The sequence below is a fragment of the Tauraco erythrolophus genome, chromosome 1 (assembly GCF_009769465.1).
Source record: "Tauraco erythrolophus isolate bTauEry1 chromosome 1, bTauEry1.pri, whole genome shotgun sequence".
Taxonomy (NCBI): Eukaryota; Metazoa; Chordata; class Aves; order Musophagiformes; family Musophagidae; genus Tauraco; species Tauraco erythrolophus.
Window position 1 is genome coordinate 63,477,290 of NC_141465.1, and position 19,057 is coordinate 63,496,346.

Genomic DNA, 19,057 nt, shown 5'->3' on the forward strand with positions numbered 1-19,057 from the left:
GGCATGCTCACAGAAAAGATCTTTGCCTTCTATCTTTCTAAAAATAAATAATCAAAGAAAGGGAAAAGTCAAAAGCTCATCTTGCCCCAAAGACATGTCTGCATCTCCACAGAAGACTTCCAAATATCTAATGCAAGACAGAGTGGTAGGGGTAGGAAATTTGCAGATCAAAGGTTTTGAAAACACGAAGTTCTGTTTGTGTCACGCAGACCAGAGCTGTTTGCTCTTCTCAGAAGTAGTGAACAGGCCAGCACACTCCTGCCAGTACAGCCCTGCCATCAGCTTTTGAAAGCTGAATGCTACTGCCGATTGTGGCAAGCAGAGCTAGGGCAGAGATTCTTTGAAATGAAATGAAGCTTTCAGATCATTTCATTCGCTTTCATAAAGCAGCTGGAGATACTTAGGCACAACTTTGGAGAGACATTTTAAGGCACACGTTCAATATCTGTACCTCGTGGCACTTAGCTTGAGGTTGTCAGACCAATCCAGGGCTGGCAGCAAGGAGTACGGGCCACTGCTGCAGGAGGAACCAGTGGAAAACCTGAGGATGGACATCAGTGGGGGGCTTCGGTGGTTTGCTTGGTGGAGCCAAGTGGGAAATACATACTGGCTACCCTTGAAGGAGGAAATGTCCAGCTGAAGCTTAGATTATCGCTGCTGGTTTTCTATAGTGTCATATCAGTCTTACTCAATAGCAGCAGCCCAGATTAGACTAAATTTGTAAGACATAAAATAATAGACCTAGCAAGGATTGTGACATGAAAAAAGAACCGGGCAATTATGATATTTACAACAGTTTTCAAGTAATACAAACATCTGACTACATCTTTAAGGGCAAGGAGGATATTTTTAAATAAACATGCTTCTTTCCTGCAAGTAATAGATTGCAATAGCAACTGGCAGAAGGATTCATCTGTTATTTTAGTTATTTTCATGATTTCATGGGTTGAAGCTCTAACAAAAATACTTAAAAGAAGGGAGTACATTCTATTGCAGGGAAACTGCAATTTTTCATATTATCCATTCTATCCTATCATACATTTATTTTCACAAGTTTGAAACATTTCCTTTTGCTGTTCAAGTTTTCTGTGATTGATCCCTCTTCCCCCTTCAGCATGGCTATTTTTTGTGCATATAACTTAAATATAGCCCCTCCAGAAATCTTGGAAATTACAATGAATAAGAATACATTTTCTCCTTAGCAATATTCTAGCCATTCTTTCCTTTCAATAGAGCTATATCTGTAGATAAGACAAATTTCTGTTATTTTGGGTCGGATTCAGCAAGGCTTTAAAAAACAAGGTAGATGGAAAAAACTGTTCTTGAGCTCGTGTAATTGAAATGTAGTATGAATCTGAGAAGATCTTAAAGACGCAAGAACCATTGCACCATGTTAGCAATTATTAGGGAAGGGAAGGAAAGGAAAGGCAAGAACACCATCCTGCTCCTAGAAAGGAGCATTTATGTGTGCCCATTTGGATTGCCTATTGAATACTACATGCAGTCCTGGTCCTCATCTTAAACGAAATATATCTTGAACCCAGAAAACATTCAGAGAAGAGCCGCAAGGATGATCAAAACTGTGGAGCAGTTTCCGTAGGAGGAACGAAGAAGCAGGCTTAGGCTGTTCAGGTTGGAAAAGTCATGGCTGAGAGGAGATATGGCACATCTCTATAAAACCATGAGTAGTATAAAGAGGGTGGAAAGGGATTGATTATTCTCCTTCCCTGTCAATGCAAGAATGAAGAGGTGCCAAAAAAAGCTAGCAGGTTCGAAATGAGCAAAACCAGATGGCTCTACACAAAGTGTAGAGTTAAGCTATGGAGTTCCCTGCAGGAAGACGTTGCCCATGGTGGTTACATGGGCGTAAGGAGAGCTCCTGAGCATGAACTATTGATGGCTGAGAGAGCACTCCAGGGAATTACATGTTTGTGCTATTCTTATTCACATCCTCAGGCTTGTCTTTCTGGCCGCAGTTAGAGGCGGCATGCTTTGGTTTGGCCCTGTATTGCTGTTCTTATTTTCATAATTGCTTCCTGATAAAACTATTAAAGTCCCTTTCTTTGCTCCAGCTACATTCACAAACTCAGGTAGGAATAGGGCTGTTATTGCAGACACGTCTGTTTGAAGCTGCTGATGTCAATGATTTACTGACATACACACGGCAAATCTAATCAGCAAACTGCTTTGGCATTAAGAACAGGAAAAGATGATAAGAGTATCAAGAATGAGAGAGTAATTCAGTTATTTTAGGGTCTTGAAACAACTGACACTGCAACAACGCAGCCTATGAAACTTGTTTTTAAACGAAAAAGTGTTTTTCCATGTGAAGTTACAGCCATCGCAATACAGACACTGGACTGCTGTAGTCTTTAATCCATCCTGGCAGAAATATGTGCTTGACCAATGTTGGCATTAAGAAGGCTGAGACTCACTCCTTGTCCGAATCACAAAGGTGCGGACTTCCCCTTGGAGACATACTTCCCACACAGAGCCTATAAATAGCCCTTTGGAAAATATTTTGCTGTATTTAGCGTTTTATTAAAAGCATTGTGTAAAATGAATTCTCCGTTACTCTGCACTGTTCATCTGCATGTAACACCAATGGTAATCGATTTTCTGATGGTGCACGAACTGCTAATGTAAAACCTCGGCAGAAGACTTAAAGGTGAAATCTATTTTCCTTGCAGAAAGCCTATATAATCTAGTTTTATACAGGAGAAGTACATAGAATCATAGAATCATAGAATGGTTAGGGTTGGAAGGGACCTTAAAGATCATCTAGTTCCAAACCCCCTGCCATGGGCAGGGAAACCCTCCACTACACCAGGTTGCCCAAAGCCTCATCCAGCCTGGCCTTGAACACTTCCAGGGATGGGGCATCCACAACTTCTCTGGGCAACCCGTTCCAGTACCTCACCACCCTCAATGTAAAGAATTTCTTTCTTATATCTAACCTAAATCTGCCCTCTTTCAGTTTAAATCCATTGCCCCTTGTCCTATCACTACACTCCCTTGTAAAAAGGCCTGCAGTTCCTTCATCCCCATTACTGCTCCAACCTATGGCGAGGAGGTAGGTACCAGCCCAGCCTCCCCCATGCCCTCTGCAAAGGAGGCAGCAGCAGCCAGGCACCGGTGATACTTTAAACACCTTTTATCCAGTATTAAATTGCTAATACAAATTTGCACCAGCAGTTCCATTAAATACATATTCTTCCACTCAGGCGCTGCGTTTGCATCCATACTCGCTGCTGTGTTCGTGGCTCTGTGCCCACCACTCGCACTCCCTGCCAACCTCCCGGCCGGACGCTGCTCCCACTTCCAGTGGCAGGGAGAGGGAGGACATGGCTGCCATGCTGGGCTCACTTCTCTGCGCAATCGGTGCAACCGCATCAGGATCAGGCCCTGCGGGCTGAAACAACTTGCCGTCTCCTCTGCACACGCAGCTGAGGGCAAATATTGCCTACAGTATCTGCTGATCCTGGAACACTGCAATTACTTCTGAAATCTAACCTAATTACAGTTGCTGAAGAATTTCTCTCCATCCTCTCTGGCTCATTTACAGTTCTCCCACATTCTCCTTTATGTCTCCTTTCTTTGAGTCAATATTTACCTTTTTAACACTTTCTCTTCCCCTACTTCCTTCCCTCCTGCAATGCTCCGTGCAAGTGGAATAGCACAGCCTCTGCTAGCAGCCGCGTCTGCGCGTAGCCTGCCCTAACAACGGAGGCCAAATACACCTTCCAAGTTTTCACAGACAAAGCTCTGACTTTGCAAAAGCAACAGAACCCTTCACCTGATTTTGCTTTGGCGAAATTGGTTTTGAGAAGTTTGCTTGTGTTTCGATGCTCTCCTGTGGTGCTTACAATGAAATCAGAACCACATTTGTAGGAATATCAGGGAGAGGAGCTGACAGCCACAAAAAAGGAAGATCAGTCCGTGAAGCAGCCCGTTTTCACTGACAACATAGAAAGGTAATAATCTAGCTAAAAGGAAAAATGTTTTCTGGAATTATTATTTTTTTTAACTGTATGACTATACTTAGACTAACGAGTTTAAAACAGCAAAGTAAATTGTTTTTAAATGCATGATTTAACTCAGTAGGGCTTTTTTTTTTTTATTGTTACCAGGAATTTAGCATCTGTTCGGACAGGAGTGAGTGCACTGCAGAACACTCCTAGTGCCTCATTGACATCTAGTGCCTGCTGACTGCTGCAGTTAGAGCAATAGCAGTCAAAACACTGAAAGATGCAATGAAGACATGAGCCTGATCTGGTTTCTTTTTAAGTCAAGATCAATGTCTTTTTAAAACATGACAGTAAGGTACCTGGCCAGATGCACTAAGAGGAAATTCTATGTCCTGGATTTGTTCAGGAGGTTAGAGTCAACGGTCCTTGTAGTCCCTTCTCATATGTAGGTCTGTATAAGAGAAGAGAATGAGAAAGATCTGAGCACATATGCGACAAACAACCCGGAAGAAAATCTTCTGAGCTGATTTTTTAAAGTCAAGCAGCTACATTCAGTCTTACACATTGTCTTGATATTGATATTTGCTTACTGCTTTGAAAATCGTAGGTAGCAGAGCTGTGTATGTGAGGGCAGATCTACATACTCCTGACTTCGAAGATTTTTTTATATTTTTTCTATTATTTACTTAACTTTCACATTTAAATTTCCCATATTTTTACTAATGTGTGTCATTAATAATAACAACATAATGAGCTTAAGGTAGGTGCAAGAGTAGAGTGCTGCAAAGAATCAAAGCAAGCTAAGAAGAATTTGAAAGAGCAAGTGTGTGGTGGTAAGTACTGTAACTCCAAGGTGGTGAGCAAGAGCAGTTCTGAGGAAAAAGACAGGAGGGAGCAATTAGCAAAGAATTTGGAAAACTGTGCAGAATCCTGAAAGCATGGATGAACTCCAGGCCTAATCCATCTCCTGCTGAAGTCAGCAGAGGGGGGGATCAGATTGCCAGTTTTAAGGAGAGAGGCAATGGTTCAATACACCTTCCTGCTGCTCATCAAGAGCTTCTGGAAGAGGTAGAAAGTCTCTGTGAAACCAGCCAGGAATTAAAATATTTGTACAGATCCATAGGGATTGTGTCTCGCCAAAAAAATATTACTGCAGTCCAACATTAATGCAGTTGTTTTTCTTAGTCAAGGTAGAGCCGAAGATGCTGCTTTTGGGTTCAGACTTCTCCCAGCTGTTCTTAACTCAGTTGTGGCACTACAAGCCTTTATTATCTTCTGTTTCACCACGACTTCCAGAAAAAAATAGCAAATCCTTTACTCCCGTGTTTCAGTTTGAACTTCATTTTCTTAAACTGGTCTCAAAGCTGAACAAGCTCCACCAGTCTGATTTCAGAGCAGAGCCTTTCCCCCAGGTACAGCCAGGCCATAATCCCTTATTCGTATTAACCAGCACAGTCCCACTGAAACCAGACTTTGCCATGAGGTGGATTCCCGTCCTGCTGTGAGTGAATGAAATGTCTTGTATGTGCCAAGAGGTGAACTGGCAGAAAGGCCACTGTCAACTAGAGGATAAGCGGTTCATCTCTTTGCAGTGTGAGAAGGAATTATTTCCACAGCCTTGAGTTTTGGCTTGCCAGCCTGACACACACATGTACAGTACGCTCCATGGCAATTGAGTGTATACGTACAGCTCACGCTGCACAACAGCTTTGCTTCACAGGAAGGCTGTAAATGCTCAGTCACAAGACTGCCAGGCAGAAAGATTTTGGGCTATCTGGGCACCCAGCAGCAATTCCAGTCCTTCCAGACATTGAGTCTATTCAATATTTAGTCACTAATTTTTCAACCCACATCTTCTGCCTCCCCACTCCATGCATTAACCACTTAAAGAAAACCTGCAAACCCTTTTTTGAATAAGCTGGGAAGGTCAAACCCTCAGGTAGGTTGTATACGTGACTAAGTTCTTCCATGAAAACCTTGGCAATGGATAAACTTTTGCTTCAAAATTGATGAGACTAAGGTAAGTTCAAATCAGCAAATCGGTTCTTTTCTTGTGATAACCATGCAGAAAAACAAGGAGCTTGGTCTTCTAGCTGAAGAAGTCCTGAAGACCCGTCAGACATCCTACTCCAGCACTTGGAGCAGAACCAGTAGGATGCATCTGAAGTCCATTTCCCTGTGGCATCTTTCTGCCTTTCCCTGATTCGGAGACTGTGATGCTGGTTGGTAAGCGTGCACTACAGCTCCCTCCCTCAGGAAGCTGTAAAGTCACAGAATGAAAAATAATGCTGATCCTCTGAAGACTGTTCCTCTCTGCAGAAATTTCTGGAAAAATTAGTTACAGAAGTGTGTTACCCAAAGAAGGAGCTCCCCACATCTGTCCTCGTACTCCCATGCTCACCTCTCCCAGCCAGCTCGGTGGGAAAGCAGCGCAGAGCTTTCCCCCCCAGCTGCCATGACTGGTGCGACACCTTTGGTTAACAGGAGCCACCAGATTTATTTGCCTTATATTTGTCCCTGTTGCTCTGTCTTTCAGCATGAAAGGTAGGGAGACGAGTGGCTCAATGTCTGTCCTGCACATTAATTAATATTAATCAAATTAATCTTGGTCTATCTCCTTCTTACATACTTGAAAACTTACAAAAATAGGTTTGTATTCAGTGCAATTTGGTTCGCAATTTGGTCCTTAATTCTTTCCATCATGTCCCTCTCTCTCTGTCACGGTTTAACCCCAACTGAAATCAAGCATCATGCAGCTGCTCACTCATTCCCCCTGCACGATAAGATGAGGAGGAGAATAAAAAAAAACCTGGCAGGTTGAGGTAAACACAGTTTAATAGAACAGAAATAAATAATAATAACAATAATAATAACAATGATAATAAAAGAAAACACAAAACAAGTGATGCACAAATACAATTTCTCACCACCCACTGATCGATGCCCAGCCCATTCCAAAGCAGCAACCGCCCATTCCCAGCCAAGTCCCTCAGTTTATACACTGAGCATGACATTATATGGTATGGAATATCCCATTGATCAGTCTGAGTTAGCTGTCCTGGCTATACTTCCTCCCATCTTCTTGTGCACCTGATAGAACACAGGAACCTGAAAGTCCTTGACTGCTCAGCAACAACTAAAAACATCGGAGTAGTATCAGTATAGTTCTCCTACTAAATTCGAAAACATAGCACTATACCAGCTACTAACAAGAAAATTAACTCTATCCCAGCCGAAACCATGACACTCCCACAGTGCCATCCCTGACTCTTGTGCCACTGTTGCCATTTATGTCGATAAGAGGATGATTATTTGGGAGACCACTTTTTACTTCTACACAAACACTAATCCAAAGGTAGGCTTCACATTTAAATTAAGGGCTGCAAACCGCATCTTACTTCCCCACAACATGTACCTGTGCCTGTTAAAGGTTAAAAGCATTGATACCACACAGGTCACGCTTGTGCTTCGAGGTTGCAGTGACCAGGCTTTGGCTCTGGAGCCAAGCGATGTTCAAGGTAGCTCCTTGCTGGAAGGTTACATCACGCAGCGGTGGCCACATAATCCGAATCCCTGGCAGTGAGAGAAAGCAAGCCAGCAGGGTTAAACCCAGCACGTCCAGGCTGAACTCGCACCCAATCCCACATCCCTCCCACGGACTTGCCACAATGGAGCAGCGGGGTCCTGGGGGAGCCGCTGTCCTCTCCCGCTCTTCCCCTTGGCCCTCCACCCTGGGAGGCACCTAGCTTGTGGTTCGCAGCTCATTGAAAACCCTGCTGCATCCTTTCTGGGCTGCAAAGGTTGGCCAGCCTATTCTAGTTGAAACAAAAGAGATAGATTGCGGCTTTGGATCACAGGCTCCTGGTGTCTGAAAAGTTACTTACTGTTATTTCATGATCATAAAATGCTTTAATTTTTTTCAAATTGAACGCTGGGCTCTTGCCCTAGAGTTCTTACATCTGCATCTAGTGTAACGCGTTGGCGAATTTCCAAGCCAAACGCAGTATTGACGGTGTTGGGTTATTTTCCATGTGTCACCGGACCGAGAGAAAGGCCGTGTGTTTTGAAGGGCTGGTGTTTCACAACGGGACTCAGGTATGTGCTGGGAAAAGCCTGCCTCACCCACAGCCAATCTGCTGCTTGTTGCCCTAATTAAAGTTTACACTGGTAACCTGGGGAATGAATTAAGAAACAAACCTTAAGCAATCGCACTCCTTCACTTGGGCAATGGGGTCCTTCGAAATTCACAGGGAAAACGTTAAAACACAGCAGAGATGTAATTTTGTGCATACGCCCCCACGTCTCGCTGATCGTCTTTCTCTATGTGGTATTTTCCTTAAGGTACTTGGTTTCCCAGATTTTGAAAGCAAAGGGTTGGTTTTGGGGCAGGGTTTTGGTAGGTTTTCAGAAGGACTGGAATATCAAATCATGTGGTGTATATAATCATGGGAAGTTCCTTTTCTCTAACCTTACAAGGCTTGAAGACTTTATGTTACACTTCATTGTGCAACACAAGAAAAATACCTCAGGATCAGAAATGTCTTTTATTCCACTCCCCATGTATCTGATGCTTTATTCCCTCAGGCACTACTTGTTTGCCAAAGGATTGTTTAACCACTGTTTGACAATTTCCAAATGGGAAAAAATGCTGGGTTTCATCCAAAGGAAGGGAGGAGCTTTTCAAAGTTTTGTATTTAATCTTGGTTAAAAGTAAACAACTTCACCCTTTCAACATTAGTCATGCCTGTCGTATAAAGTACGGTGTGAAAGCGCTCAGCAAGAGAGCGCGATGTTTTTCCATACTTTGCAATTATTAACATTTGCAGTTGGGATTGAATTGGATCGAATAACTGGCTGGATGTGTCGTACGGGGGGAACTGAGCATCACAGCGGGATAACTGGGTGAGCTGGGTGGTGAGGGCAGTGGGAGAAGCAGCATGGTTCCTCGCTGGAGACAGACAGCTGGAGCAACCTTCAGTCCACTCGCTGTGCCCACACATGCACCCCCCGTGCGGGCACAGAGGTCTCTGCTGGCTGGTATTTTGCTATTTTGCAAGGATTAACGTGTCTTTAAAAGGGAGGCAGAATAGACTGGGGGGAGATGGGGAAACAGCCCCGGTTACCCCACCCAAACTCTGCTGGCACAGGTACGGCCATGCAGCCAGGCCCTTCTGGCTGGGACAGAGTTTGTACAACATAAGGGGGCTTTTCCCTCCCCAGTAAATCCCTTCTCTGAACAAAAAATGCGTCTTAAAAAGCAAATACACCGTCCCAGGAGGAGACCACTTCTGCGGGTCAAGAGGTGCCTTCCCTGTGTTTCTTTGGCACGGCAATGGGGAGAGGCGGGGTTTGGCCGGGTGGACAGCAGTGCCACAAAGCCCCGGGTACAGAGGCGGTGGGAGGGCGATAGCGGGTGGGGGGAAGTAGCCGGCGGGGCCCGGGAGAGGCGGCCAGGGGGCGCGGGGGGAGCGGGACTTGGGAGGTGGCGGGGGTACGAGCGGGCTGTGCCCAAGCCATGCCCCAGCTCCCCGGCCATTTCGGCCCTCTCTAGGGGGAGAGGGGCAACCTCAGACCCCGCTCGCTGCCGCCGTCAGAAGTCAGCAGGAATGCCCGGCGACGGGAAAGCAAAGGCTCCGAATCAACAGCTCCTCCCAGGCTCCGCAGCACGCTTCCTTATCTCTCCCTGGCCACTTTGCAGGAGGAGTATTAGGCAAAAAAAAAAAATAATGCAAAGTGGGGAATAAAAAGAATGACCTACTTTGCAACAAGAAGGAAAAAAAAAAAAAGCTCTCTGTCAAGGTTTTGCTCTAATTGCCGGTGCGGCGTTGCATAACCAAACCGGGAGCCCCTGCCTGTGGCCGGCGAGGCCGGGAACCCGCCCCGGGGCAGCGCGGTGCCGTGTCCCGGTCCGGCTCGGCTCTCCCCGCCACCGCCGCCGCCGGGGGAGCGGCACGGGCAGGGCGCAGGGTCACCCCCCGCCCCGGGCCGGGGGCCGTGCGGGGAGGGCGTCCCCAACCCGCCGAGCGAAGCCGAGCCGAGCCAGAGCCCCGGCGGGACGCCCCGGGAGCCGGCGGCCGGGCACCTGGGCACAGCCCTGCCCGGCGGGGACGGCGGCAGCCTGGCCGGCTGGCGTGGCGTGGCGTGGCGGCGGCTCCCGGGGTCACGCTATAGGGGCGGCCGCCGGTGCAGCGCCGGGATGTCGCTATAAGACATATGTAAACGCGGGCACGCTGGTGTTTGCTCGAGGCGTTGTGAAACCATCCTTGATGCGGGGCTGGCTTTTTGGTTGAGATTTTTATTCTTTTTTTTTTTTGCCTGCTTCCCCTTTCGTTCTCTTTCCAGCTTCTCCTTTTCTTGGATCCTCGCCTGTCTCCTCCCACAGAACGAGAGCGAGAGAGAGAGAGAGAAAAAAAAAGGTCACGTATGTTTGGAAAAATATGTAGGTCAGTGGAACATTCCCTGCACTTGTGCACAGGGAGCCGGGGCGGGAGAGATCCTCCGCAGCCCTCTCGCTACCCACCGCCCCAGCCCGGCCCTCCCGGAGCCCGCTGCGGGGAGGGGGGAGGCGAGTGCCGGGTCCCATTTCCCCCTCCCTGACCCATTTTGCGCACCGGCCTCCGGTCTGGGCTCTCCCCCCCGCCAACACCACCCCTCCCTGCCGGGGAAGGCGGGCGAGCGAGCGGCGGAGGAAGCGGGCGCGGGCGATCCGCCGCCAGCCGCCGGGGCCGCGGCTGCCCATGGGCGCGGGGCGCGGGGCGCGCCCCCCCAGCGCCGCCGGCTGAGGGCGCGGGGCGGCGGCCCGGCGGCGGGGGCAGGCGAGGGGAGGCGGCGGCGGCGACGGGCGGCGATGAAGGGCCGGCGGAGAGGATGCCCCCGCCTCGCCCGCCGGGCTCCAACTTCGCGGAGAACTATCGGCCCCGCAGCCCCCGCGCCCGCCCTGCCTCTCCCGGCCGTGCGTCCAACTTAATGCCCCAGCGGGAGCTCCGGCCGGCAGCACCCCCGGCGCCCGGCCTCCTTCTCCCCCCGCAGCAACCCGGGCTCCCGGCGGCCTCCCGCTGCCGGCGGAGCCCCTGGCCCCGGCGCGCGTGGGTCCCGCGGCGCCCGGGGCGGCGGCAGCGCGGCATGCGGCGGCCCCGCGCACCATGAGACACGGCACCGGCACCGGCACCGGCGGCAGGCAGCAGGCGGGCAGCGTCCCCGGCTCCTCGTCGGCGAGGAAGAGTTTGCCGGCTCCCGAGGCCGGCCTCCTGCGCGGCTGGAGCAGCGGCGCCCGCTGCCGCAGCGGCACCGGCAGGCACCGGAAAAGCGGCGGCATCCAGCCCGGCGGCACAGGCACCGGCACCGGCACCGGCGGCGGCTCCCGCGCCCAGGTAGCCACCGCGGACAGCAGCAGCAGCGCCGGCGGCGGCGGCTGGGGCTTCCCGGCCGCGCTTCCGCAGCACCGGCACCCCAGGTAACGCGCGGCCCTGCGGCCCCGGCCCTCCCCCCGCCCCGCGGGGCGCCCACCCGCGACACCCGCGCGAGGGGGCGCCCGCCCGCGAGCCCCTGCGCCGCCCACGCATGACCCCCGCCGGCGGCGGCGGCAGCGGCGGCGATCGGAGTCAGCGCCCCTCCGTCCCCGCCGTTCCCACGCACTGTGGGGGAGGCGGAGGTGCCCGGCGGTGCCGGGTGGCATCGGCTCTGCCGCGGGAAAGTTTCCGTGGGGAGCGCCCCGTGTGCGGCGTGGCTATCCCGGCCGGGCTGGCGGGGTCCGGACGGGCTGGCCCCTCCCTTTGGAAACACTGAATGCTCCCCCACTCTATCCCCCCGCCACCCCCCTCCCCCCCCCATTCCATTTTGGTGGGGTTGGCAGTTCCCTGGCCTTGGGGGTTCGTTTAGGCTGGACTGGCAGAGGGCCTGCGGCGTGACCAGGCACTGTTTGGCCAAGGAAAACTTCCAGTAGGACCAGTGGGATTTTTGAACGGGCGAAGGCTGCTGGTGAGAGCAGAGGTTGTGTCGCGTGCCGGGAGAGCCCCGCCGCTGCCGCAGCCCCGCACCGGGCTCCGGCTTGCTTCCCTTCAGCATGCAGAACGGGGGCGGGGGGGAAACGTTAAATCCAGGGCCGAGCGGCGACGCAGGACCTCTTTCAGGAAGAGCTGTGCCGTGGTGTTGTCCTGGGTGGTCACTGGTCTGATTTGTCAATGAACGAGCATGCTTGTCCGGAAACTTTCCTCTGTACTCCTTAACCGGCTACGGGATGGCAGTTTACTTTCACTCAAGTGACTCAGAAATAATTAGCAGTCATAAGCATTGCAGCCAGCAGAGGAACTTGAATCTTTTCACGGTGCTAAATCTCCAGAAGGGCTGTAGGGTTCCCTCCGACCGGCACAGCCAACCTGAGCTTTAGGCTCAACAAGTGGCCGCCTCTTGAAGTGGAAAACTCTCTCTCTCTTATCCCCAACCTGTGTGAAACATTAATTTACATCTCACCCTGCGTTTAGTTTGTTTTGGCGGTACTAAATAATTAGCGTTTGCAGTTTCCAGACCAGGGCAGCTCATCCACTGACCCGAGCCCGATGCCGAGAGCTGACGGCTGGTGGAGGGCCCAATCCTGCGTGCATTTCTGTAGATGACTGCTGACACGGAGCTGCGCTGCAGGGCTGGCCTGCAAACGGGATTATTTGGAGAGCGGAATTGCCAAGCTGTGCGCTATCTTACTGAGCGTGTGAAAATTAAGGTTTTCCAGAACCAGGTATCCGACACCAGGATGATTCCCCAAGCTGGCTGCACTTCTGTGCCCTGCTCCGAAGCCTGGGGATGGTAGGCTTGCCTAAAATGGCTTTCCCTCCCAAATAATAGGTACCACCATGCAGGACTGAACCCACAGACTATGCTTAGCAGAATTATGATTATTGCCCCATTTTTTAGCCTAGAGCATGCGAGAGCACTTGAAGGAGTTGTCATTTTCTCACAGGCAGCAATGTCGTCTACAGTTAAAATTATCCCGTACAATGCTCTGCTTCCAGGTGCTTCAGCGTTTGCTAAGCCTAAACCTGGGGTGGCATTTTCCAGGTGGAGCATTTGCTGAAGACAGGGTCTCTTTGGGAAGTTTCAGATGAAACGGTTCCACTATTTCTGAAAACGTGGTTAGAGGGAAACCTATTCTTTGGCCATGTATCTGACAATGATGGTTTAGGTATACATCATCCTGCATGAGGAGACCTTGATCTTTCTTTTGCTGTGAATCTGCATTTTTTGGCTATATTGAGAAACACTTTCGTTGAGACTGTTGAATTCTTGTGGCTTCGTGTTTTGGAGCAGGAAAAAGATACTTGGCTTGAGATCGGTCTTGTGGTGGGGGTGTGCCTTATGAAAAGCTTCCAGAATTTGTCTCAGTTATCATTTTGTCACAACGCTCAGGTTGCGCGCTCTCGGTGAAGGGATGTTGAGGACTTGACCATTGCCCTCGTTTGCTGACGATGCTCTCAGCACAGAGAACGCTGAACATCCCAGCGTTGTCAGGAGCTGAGCAACTGCTCATCTTCCTGGGAAGAATGAGAGCACTACAGCTGGTGGCTGAAGGGCTGAGTGGACTTTCCCCCATGGTTATTCTTCCCAGATTTTACTGCTACGGTGAGCACCGTACAGAGGGAGCATTGAAGACTGTCTCGGTTGTCTTCAGTGGTAGGGTGTGCCTGCTGATGCGGAGGCAGGATGGAGAAGGAGGAGGAAACTGCTTAATTCACAGGCATGTTGGCAAGAAATGGTGGGACTGGAATGGAGAAGAAGTATTGGTGATGGAGACATGGGGAAAGTGAAGAGCAGAGACCTTGAATTAAGTCAAAGGATTTATGGGGTCGTAGATGCCAAAGCTTGGGAACAAAGTGCAGGGAACTGTAGACAGAGGTGGAAAACCCAGACCAAGAGAAGGAATTGTGGGTAGAAAAAGAGAGATGTGCTGGACAGGGACGGGAGACCTGAGCCTGCCAAAACAATGGTTTCCAGTCTTTCAATGGTCAGGTCATGGTACTACTGCTTTTTCATCCTTCTCATCTTCCTCCTTACACTGCCCCTGCCTCCACTTCTTCACCCCTCCTCTGATCTGCTCACAGAAATTATTGCTGTCCCCTTGCCATGAGAAGCAGCTATTGTTGCTCCGGTCATGGATCTTGGACCTGGAGAGGAGCTATCTCCGTTGTGGAGCCCAGGCTCTGGAGTTGCACTGAGCCCGTGTGCTTGTTCTCCTCCTTATTCTGTACCCCACTATCAGGTAGCACCCCAAGGAGCAGGACTGGGCACCAGGGCCAGTCTTAGGCTTCCACCGTGGTGTTTGCCCACCTTCTTCTAGCAGTAGGTTTGCCATGGTCAGGATAGTAACTTTGTATGCCCCAGTTAAGTCTCATACTAGTTATCCTGTGGACCTAAAGATCTCAACCTGGTTGGTGACTGCTGTGGTTGGCTAGGGTGGGTTTTCCACTTTTTAAACAGGAGGAAGAGTTTATAGCTCAGCATGTTAACAATGCATCAAAATAATGAAGCCCTATGGAAAAAAATAGTATGTAATCATGTAAACGATGTTGTATCGTAATACATTCTCTTAAGGTAGGAAAATTAAGTTCAATAACTGGTGGTTTCGATTTGTAGCTCTGGCGTTCTTTAAGGATAGGACGTTTTGCACAACAGATGTAATGATTTAAATAATAATTGCCTGTGTTCAACTTAAGTTTTGAGCAATCAGATTACTTACATCACTACACAATTGATGATTGGCAAATACCACGCTGTTGAAAATGACAGTCAGATATGTATTTTGTGTGTATTTAGTTGCTTTTCTTTCTTTCTAAGCTGAATTTAAGTAACTTCCATTTGTGTTTATAATTTTGCTTTCAGGCTCTTACGGCAGATGCACTTGAGTTGCAGATTTTGTAGAGGAATCATTATCTGTGTAAAAAAATCATTTTCCTAGATTTGACTTAGCTTTCTGTTGATCCTCGATCTTATTAAGACCTGTTCTTGAAAAACTAGACTGAGGCCATGCAAATATTTGTGTTTTAGCTAATTTAATTCAATCAGAAATCAGCATCGACTGATAGACTGACTTTTTCTTTATGTGACTGATTACTGAAGTTTGAAAAGGAAACACCGTGTAATAGTATTTAAGCAGAATGTTTAGATGGTGGTGGATTTGTTTATGTAGTAGTGCTTTTGGTATTTCACAGTTTTTAGGGAGGGACTAAAGCCATACTCTCTGTTGTGACCTGCTATGGGCCACACAGGATGTATATACCAGTACATCATGAGCTGAATTCAGAAATACAACAGCTGCCGGGCAGGAAAGACGAGGGGGTGAGAAAGGGACATGGTCCTGTAGGCTCGTGCTCTGAGTAAGAAGCTGAGGAACTGCAGGCGTGGTTCACTCTCTGCTCCTTGCATTTATTTTGCGGTGGCTCAGGGAGGTCGGAAGATTAGGTTGAGGGATTTTGGGGCATGGCTTTCTTGGCCTTGTACACATAAATTCAGTGTACGTTTTGACGGTAGAGGAGTAAGTACTGTGGTTTTTTTATGCTTCTCTTTCTGTATTTCTTCCTCCTGAAGGCACACCATGAAGCACAACTCAGTCCAACCCAGATGTTGTGTTTAAATACACTTCAGTAAAGACATTTCTGTTCCTTCATCCAAGGACCACGGCAGAGATTAGCATTCACAGAATCACAGAATGTTAGGGATTGAAAGGGACCTCAGAGGATCATCTAGTCCAATCCCCCTGCCGGAGCAGGACCATCTAGATCAGATCACACAAGAACGCGTCCAGGCGGGTTTTGAACATCTCCAGAGAAGGAGACTCCACAACCTCTCTCTTGCATGCTGCCTGCCATGTTTGGGAGGATTAGCCTTACACACCTCCAATGCTAGCTCTAATCCTGCTTGAGTCTGAAAGTTCACCTGTGTCTTCAGAAAAATAAAACTCTCACAAAAGTTAGGTCACTGGGTAGCTTGGACCTTTGTCACTAGGAAATTGTATTGCCACACGCTTTGCCCTGTACTCGGTCAGTACCTGCCTGCTGTTCCTTGTCCTGTCTTTTGACTGCAAACTCTTTGAGGTAACGCCATCTCTTTCTCCTGTGCCTGTGCAGCAGGTAGCATGCCCAGAGCTCCAAGATACTACAAAAATGACCATGTTGCCCAGAGAAGTTGTGGGTACCCCATCCCTGGGAGTGCTCAAGGCCAGGTTGGATGAGGCTTTGAGCAACCTGGTGTAGTGGAAGGTGTCCCTGCCCATGGCAGGGGGGTTGGAACTAGATGATGTTTGGATTGGAAGGGACCTTAAAGATCTATGATTCTGTGATTCTGTGTAAATGATGGGAACAGGGAGGTTATCTCACCTTCTCCTACTTGGGCACACATCTCTGTAAAAACAGCTCGTCTTTTGTTGGCCTGATTATGACAGAAGGAGTTTTCTAGCTGTTTTACCACTGTTCTTAGGTATCTGTGCATAAAATAGAAGATTTCTAGCCAAGTGAACTGATGATATGGGAAAAAAACTTGAAGAATATGTATGTGCACTTGAGAATATAAATTTGGAGTTCAGGTATGAAACCTCTTTGTCATTTCAAAACATACAAGAAGTGCTATCATGGCAGAGCATTGTCTACTGGGACATTTCAATCACCCTTTCTCTTTGAGTATCTTCATGTCAGATGAATGTAATATGCGTGTCATAGAAGAAACTATATGTGACCCAAAGAAAAATCAGAAATTCATTCCTACAGGTCACTGAAGATGCAGAAAGTTAGATAAAATCTTCCATAGACATCTCAGAAAAAAATCAATGCAATGCTCAAATGTGAGTTAAAAAAAAAAAAAAAAGAGGCAAATAGAACATTAAGGATTATTTCAAACAGAATGCTAAACAATAAAAAAGAATCCCATTATTTCAGTGTATAAACTATGATGTGCCCACATCTTTAGTACCGTGTGTTGTTGATCCCCCCACCTCAAAGGTGTATAATGGTGAGGGAGGAGAGTCAGATGGAGGCAGCAAAGGGGATCATAGGAACAGAGTGGCTCCTGCCCAAGGAGCGACAACGCTGATAAAGTGATGTGACAGAAATCTGTAAAATTAAGCAAAGCGTGGAGAAGGGAATCTGGGAATGACTGTTCACAGTGACAGCAGTGGAGGGCATCTGGTGAAGGAGGCGGTTGTGGGGATGGAAACAAAAGAAGATGGCTCTTCACGTGGTGTGGTCAGGCTGCCGAGCTGCTCACCACAGGATGTGGATGCTGAGAGGTTACATCAGCTAATGAGGTGACTAGATGAGTTCATGGAAGAGAAATCCATCAAGGGCTATTAAATACAAAACCACTGCCTCTGGCTTAGGAAGTTTTGAGCTGCAAATTCTTGGAAGCTTGATGAGTATCCTAAGGAAATATCACTGTTGGTTTGCCTTGTTCTTGTACTCGCCCTTCGGCACCCGTGTGTGGCTGTGGCTGAGAGGGGGTGCCAAGGCAGGTGGTCCCTCTGGCCACGTCTGCTCTGTGAAATGAAGTGGGCCAGCGTCCAGCCCCTCTAGGCTCCCAAGACCAAGGGTCTCCTGGTGGCTTGCACCTTCACTGCTCAGGGCTGGCCCCATTATAGAACATCTGCTGTGGAAAGAGCTAGTTGGAAGAAGCTGGTAGAAGTGCTCCAAAGCAGAGCCAAGGTGTGAGCCAGAACTTCAACAGTGCTGCAAAAAGCAGGATACAGTGCTCAGGCTCGCTCCCTGGTGTCCTATTATGGAGCTGTGCAGGTGTGACGAGGATAGACAGCCTTGTCTTCTTGGGTTCAAGTAGATTCAGAAAGCGATTATATTCACGGAAGCAATCCCACCAAGAAGCATTGAATACCAGGATACAATGTCTGGCTGAAGAAGTCTCTGCTGAGAGACTGTAATATTGCTACATGCCTGCCTTGCTTGTGCAGGCTTCCCGAGCCTTTGCTGCTGCCCTGTGTCAGGGAGAGAATATGGGGCAAGGTGGTTGTCTTCCCTGACCTGGTGTTGCTGTAGTTGCGAGTTTATCTGTCTGTACAAGACCAGGCTTTGAAGTTCTGAACTGAGAATGTGAGGATGCGTTGGAAATTAGTTTTCTTCAGCTCTCCACTGCACTTAAGCACTGGTTAAAACAATAACGTTGTGTGGACTGCAATTTACTAAACCAGACAATTTGCTTAATCATCTGAAAGGCAGATTTTAAAGCCCTGGATCGTGCTTACCACGGCTGTGCTAAACCAAAGGCTGTGTATTGCTGTTCACTTAAGCAATGGACAAAGCACGATGTATTCAAAGGTAGCTCGTGCTGATGACATTTGCTAGTTTTTAAATGAAACCTATTGCTCTTAAAACCACAGCAGCAATCCCAAACACAGCAACTTGTAAGTGCTTCTGATCGTTTCTTGAAATTTCTAGATGCTAACTGGTATGGCAACTCCAACACAACACTTAATGGAGCTCACAACTGCCTGGCTGCATTTTTGGGCTACTTTATGTAATAAAATGGCAGGTCCTTACGCTGCCTGCACTAGCGAGGTTGCATAAGCAGCCTGGGGAGACAACTGGAGCTCTCAAAGCCCTCCTGACTCCTGCACGTCTTGTTTGATCTCACTTATCACTTATTTAATAAGCGATATTAACCTCTCCCCCATGCCCCACGTTATCTTGGAGCAGCGATACTGATTTGATTTCACGCACAGACCTCGCTTTTTAGAGAAGTCATCAAACTTTTCAGTCAATTGAGCAGTCTGATGTCTGGGTAGCCTTGAATTTTCTGTAATCAGCACTCAATCCAGTTAAAAATAAAAACACATTAAAACAAAACCTTGAACGGGAAAATAGTTGTTTTTCATTCTCAGTTCTAATTTAGTAAACCATTCTTAAAGTTCATCACTATGATTTGTTCTATCTTGGGATAAACAATTTATTATTCAAGCAGCTTTATTTTTTTTTTCCTTTAAAAATAGACAATGCTGTTCAATCATTGGGAAGGAAACCAGCACGAGAAAATCGTAATCAACTTCAGCAAGCTTACAGGTGGTAATGAATTTCTGTAAGCGTAATTTTAGCCCTGCAAACAGT

The 19,057-nt window shown here is 48.3% G+C and overlaps 1 protein-coding gene across 2 annotated transcripts in view; it reads left to right on the forward strand.

Annotated features, from left to right (window-relative positions):
• The first annotated feature begins 11,110 nt into the window (after positions 1-11,110).
• The window catches only part of NPAS2 (neuronal PAS domain protein 2), a 107,275-nt gene continuing 99,328 nt past the window's right edge, over positions 11,111-19,057 (forward strand). For both annotated transcript variants that reach the window (XM_086610064.1, XM_086610071.1), the window contains exon 1: positions 11,111-11,421. In XM_086610064.1, the coding sequence (XP_086466190.1) occupies positions 11,111-11,421 (311 nt within the window). The remainder of the gene's footprint in view (positions 11,422-19,057) is intronic.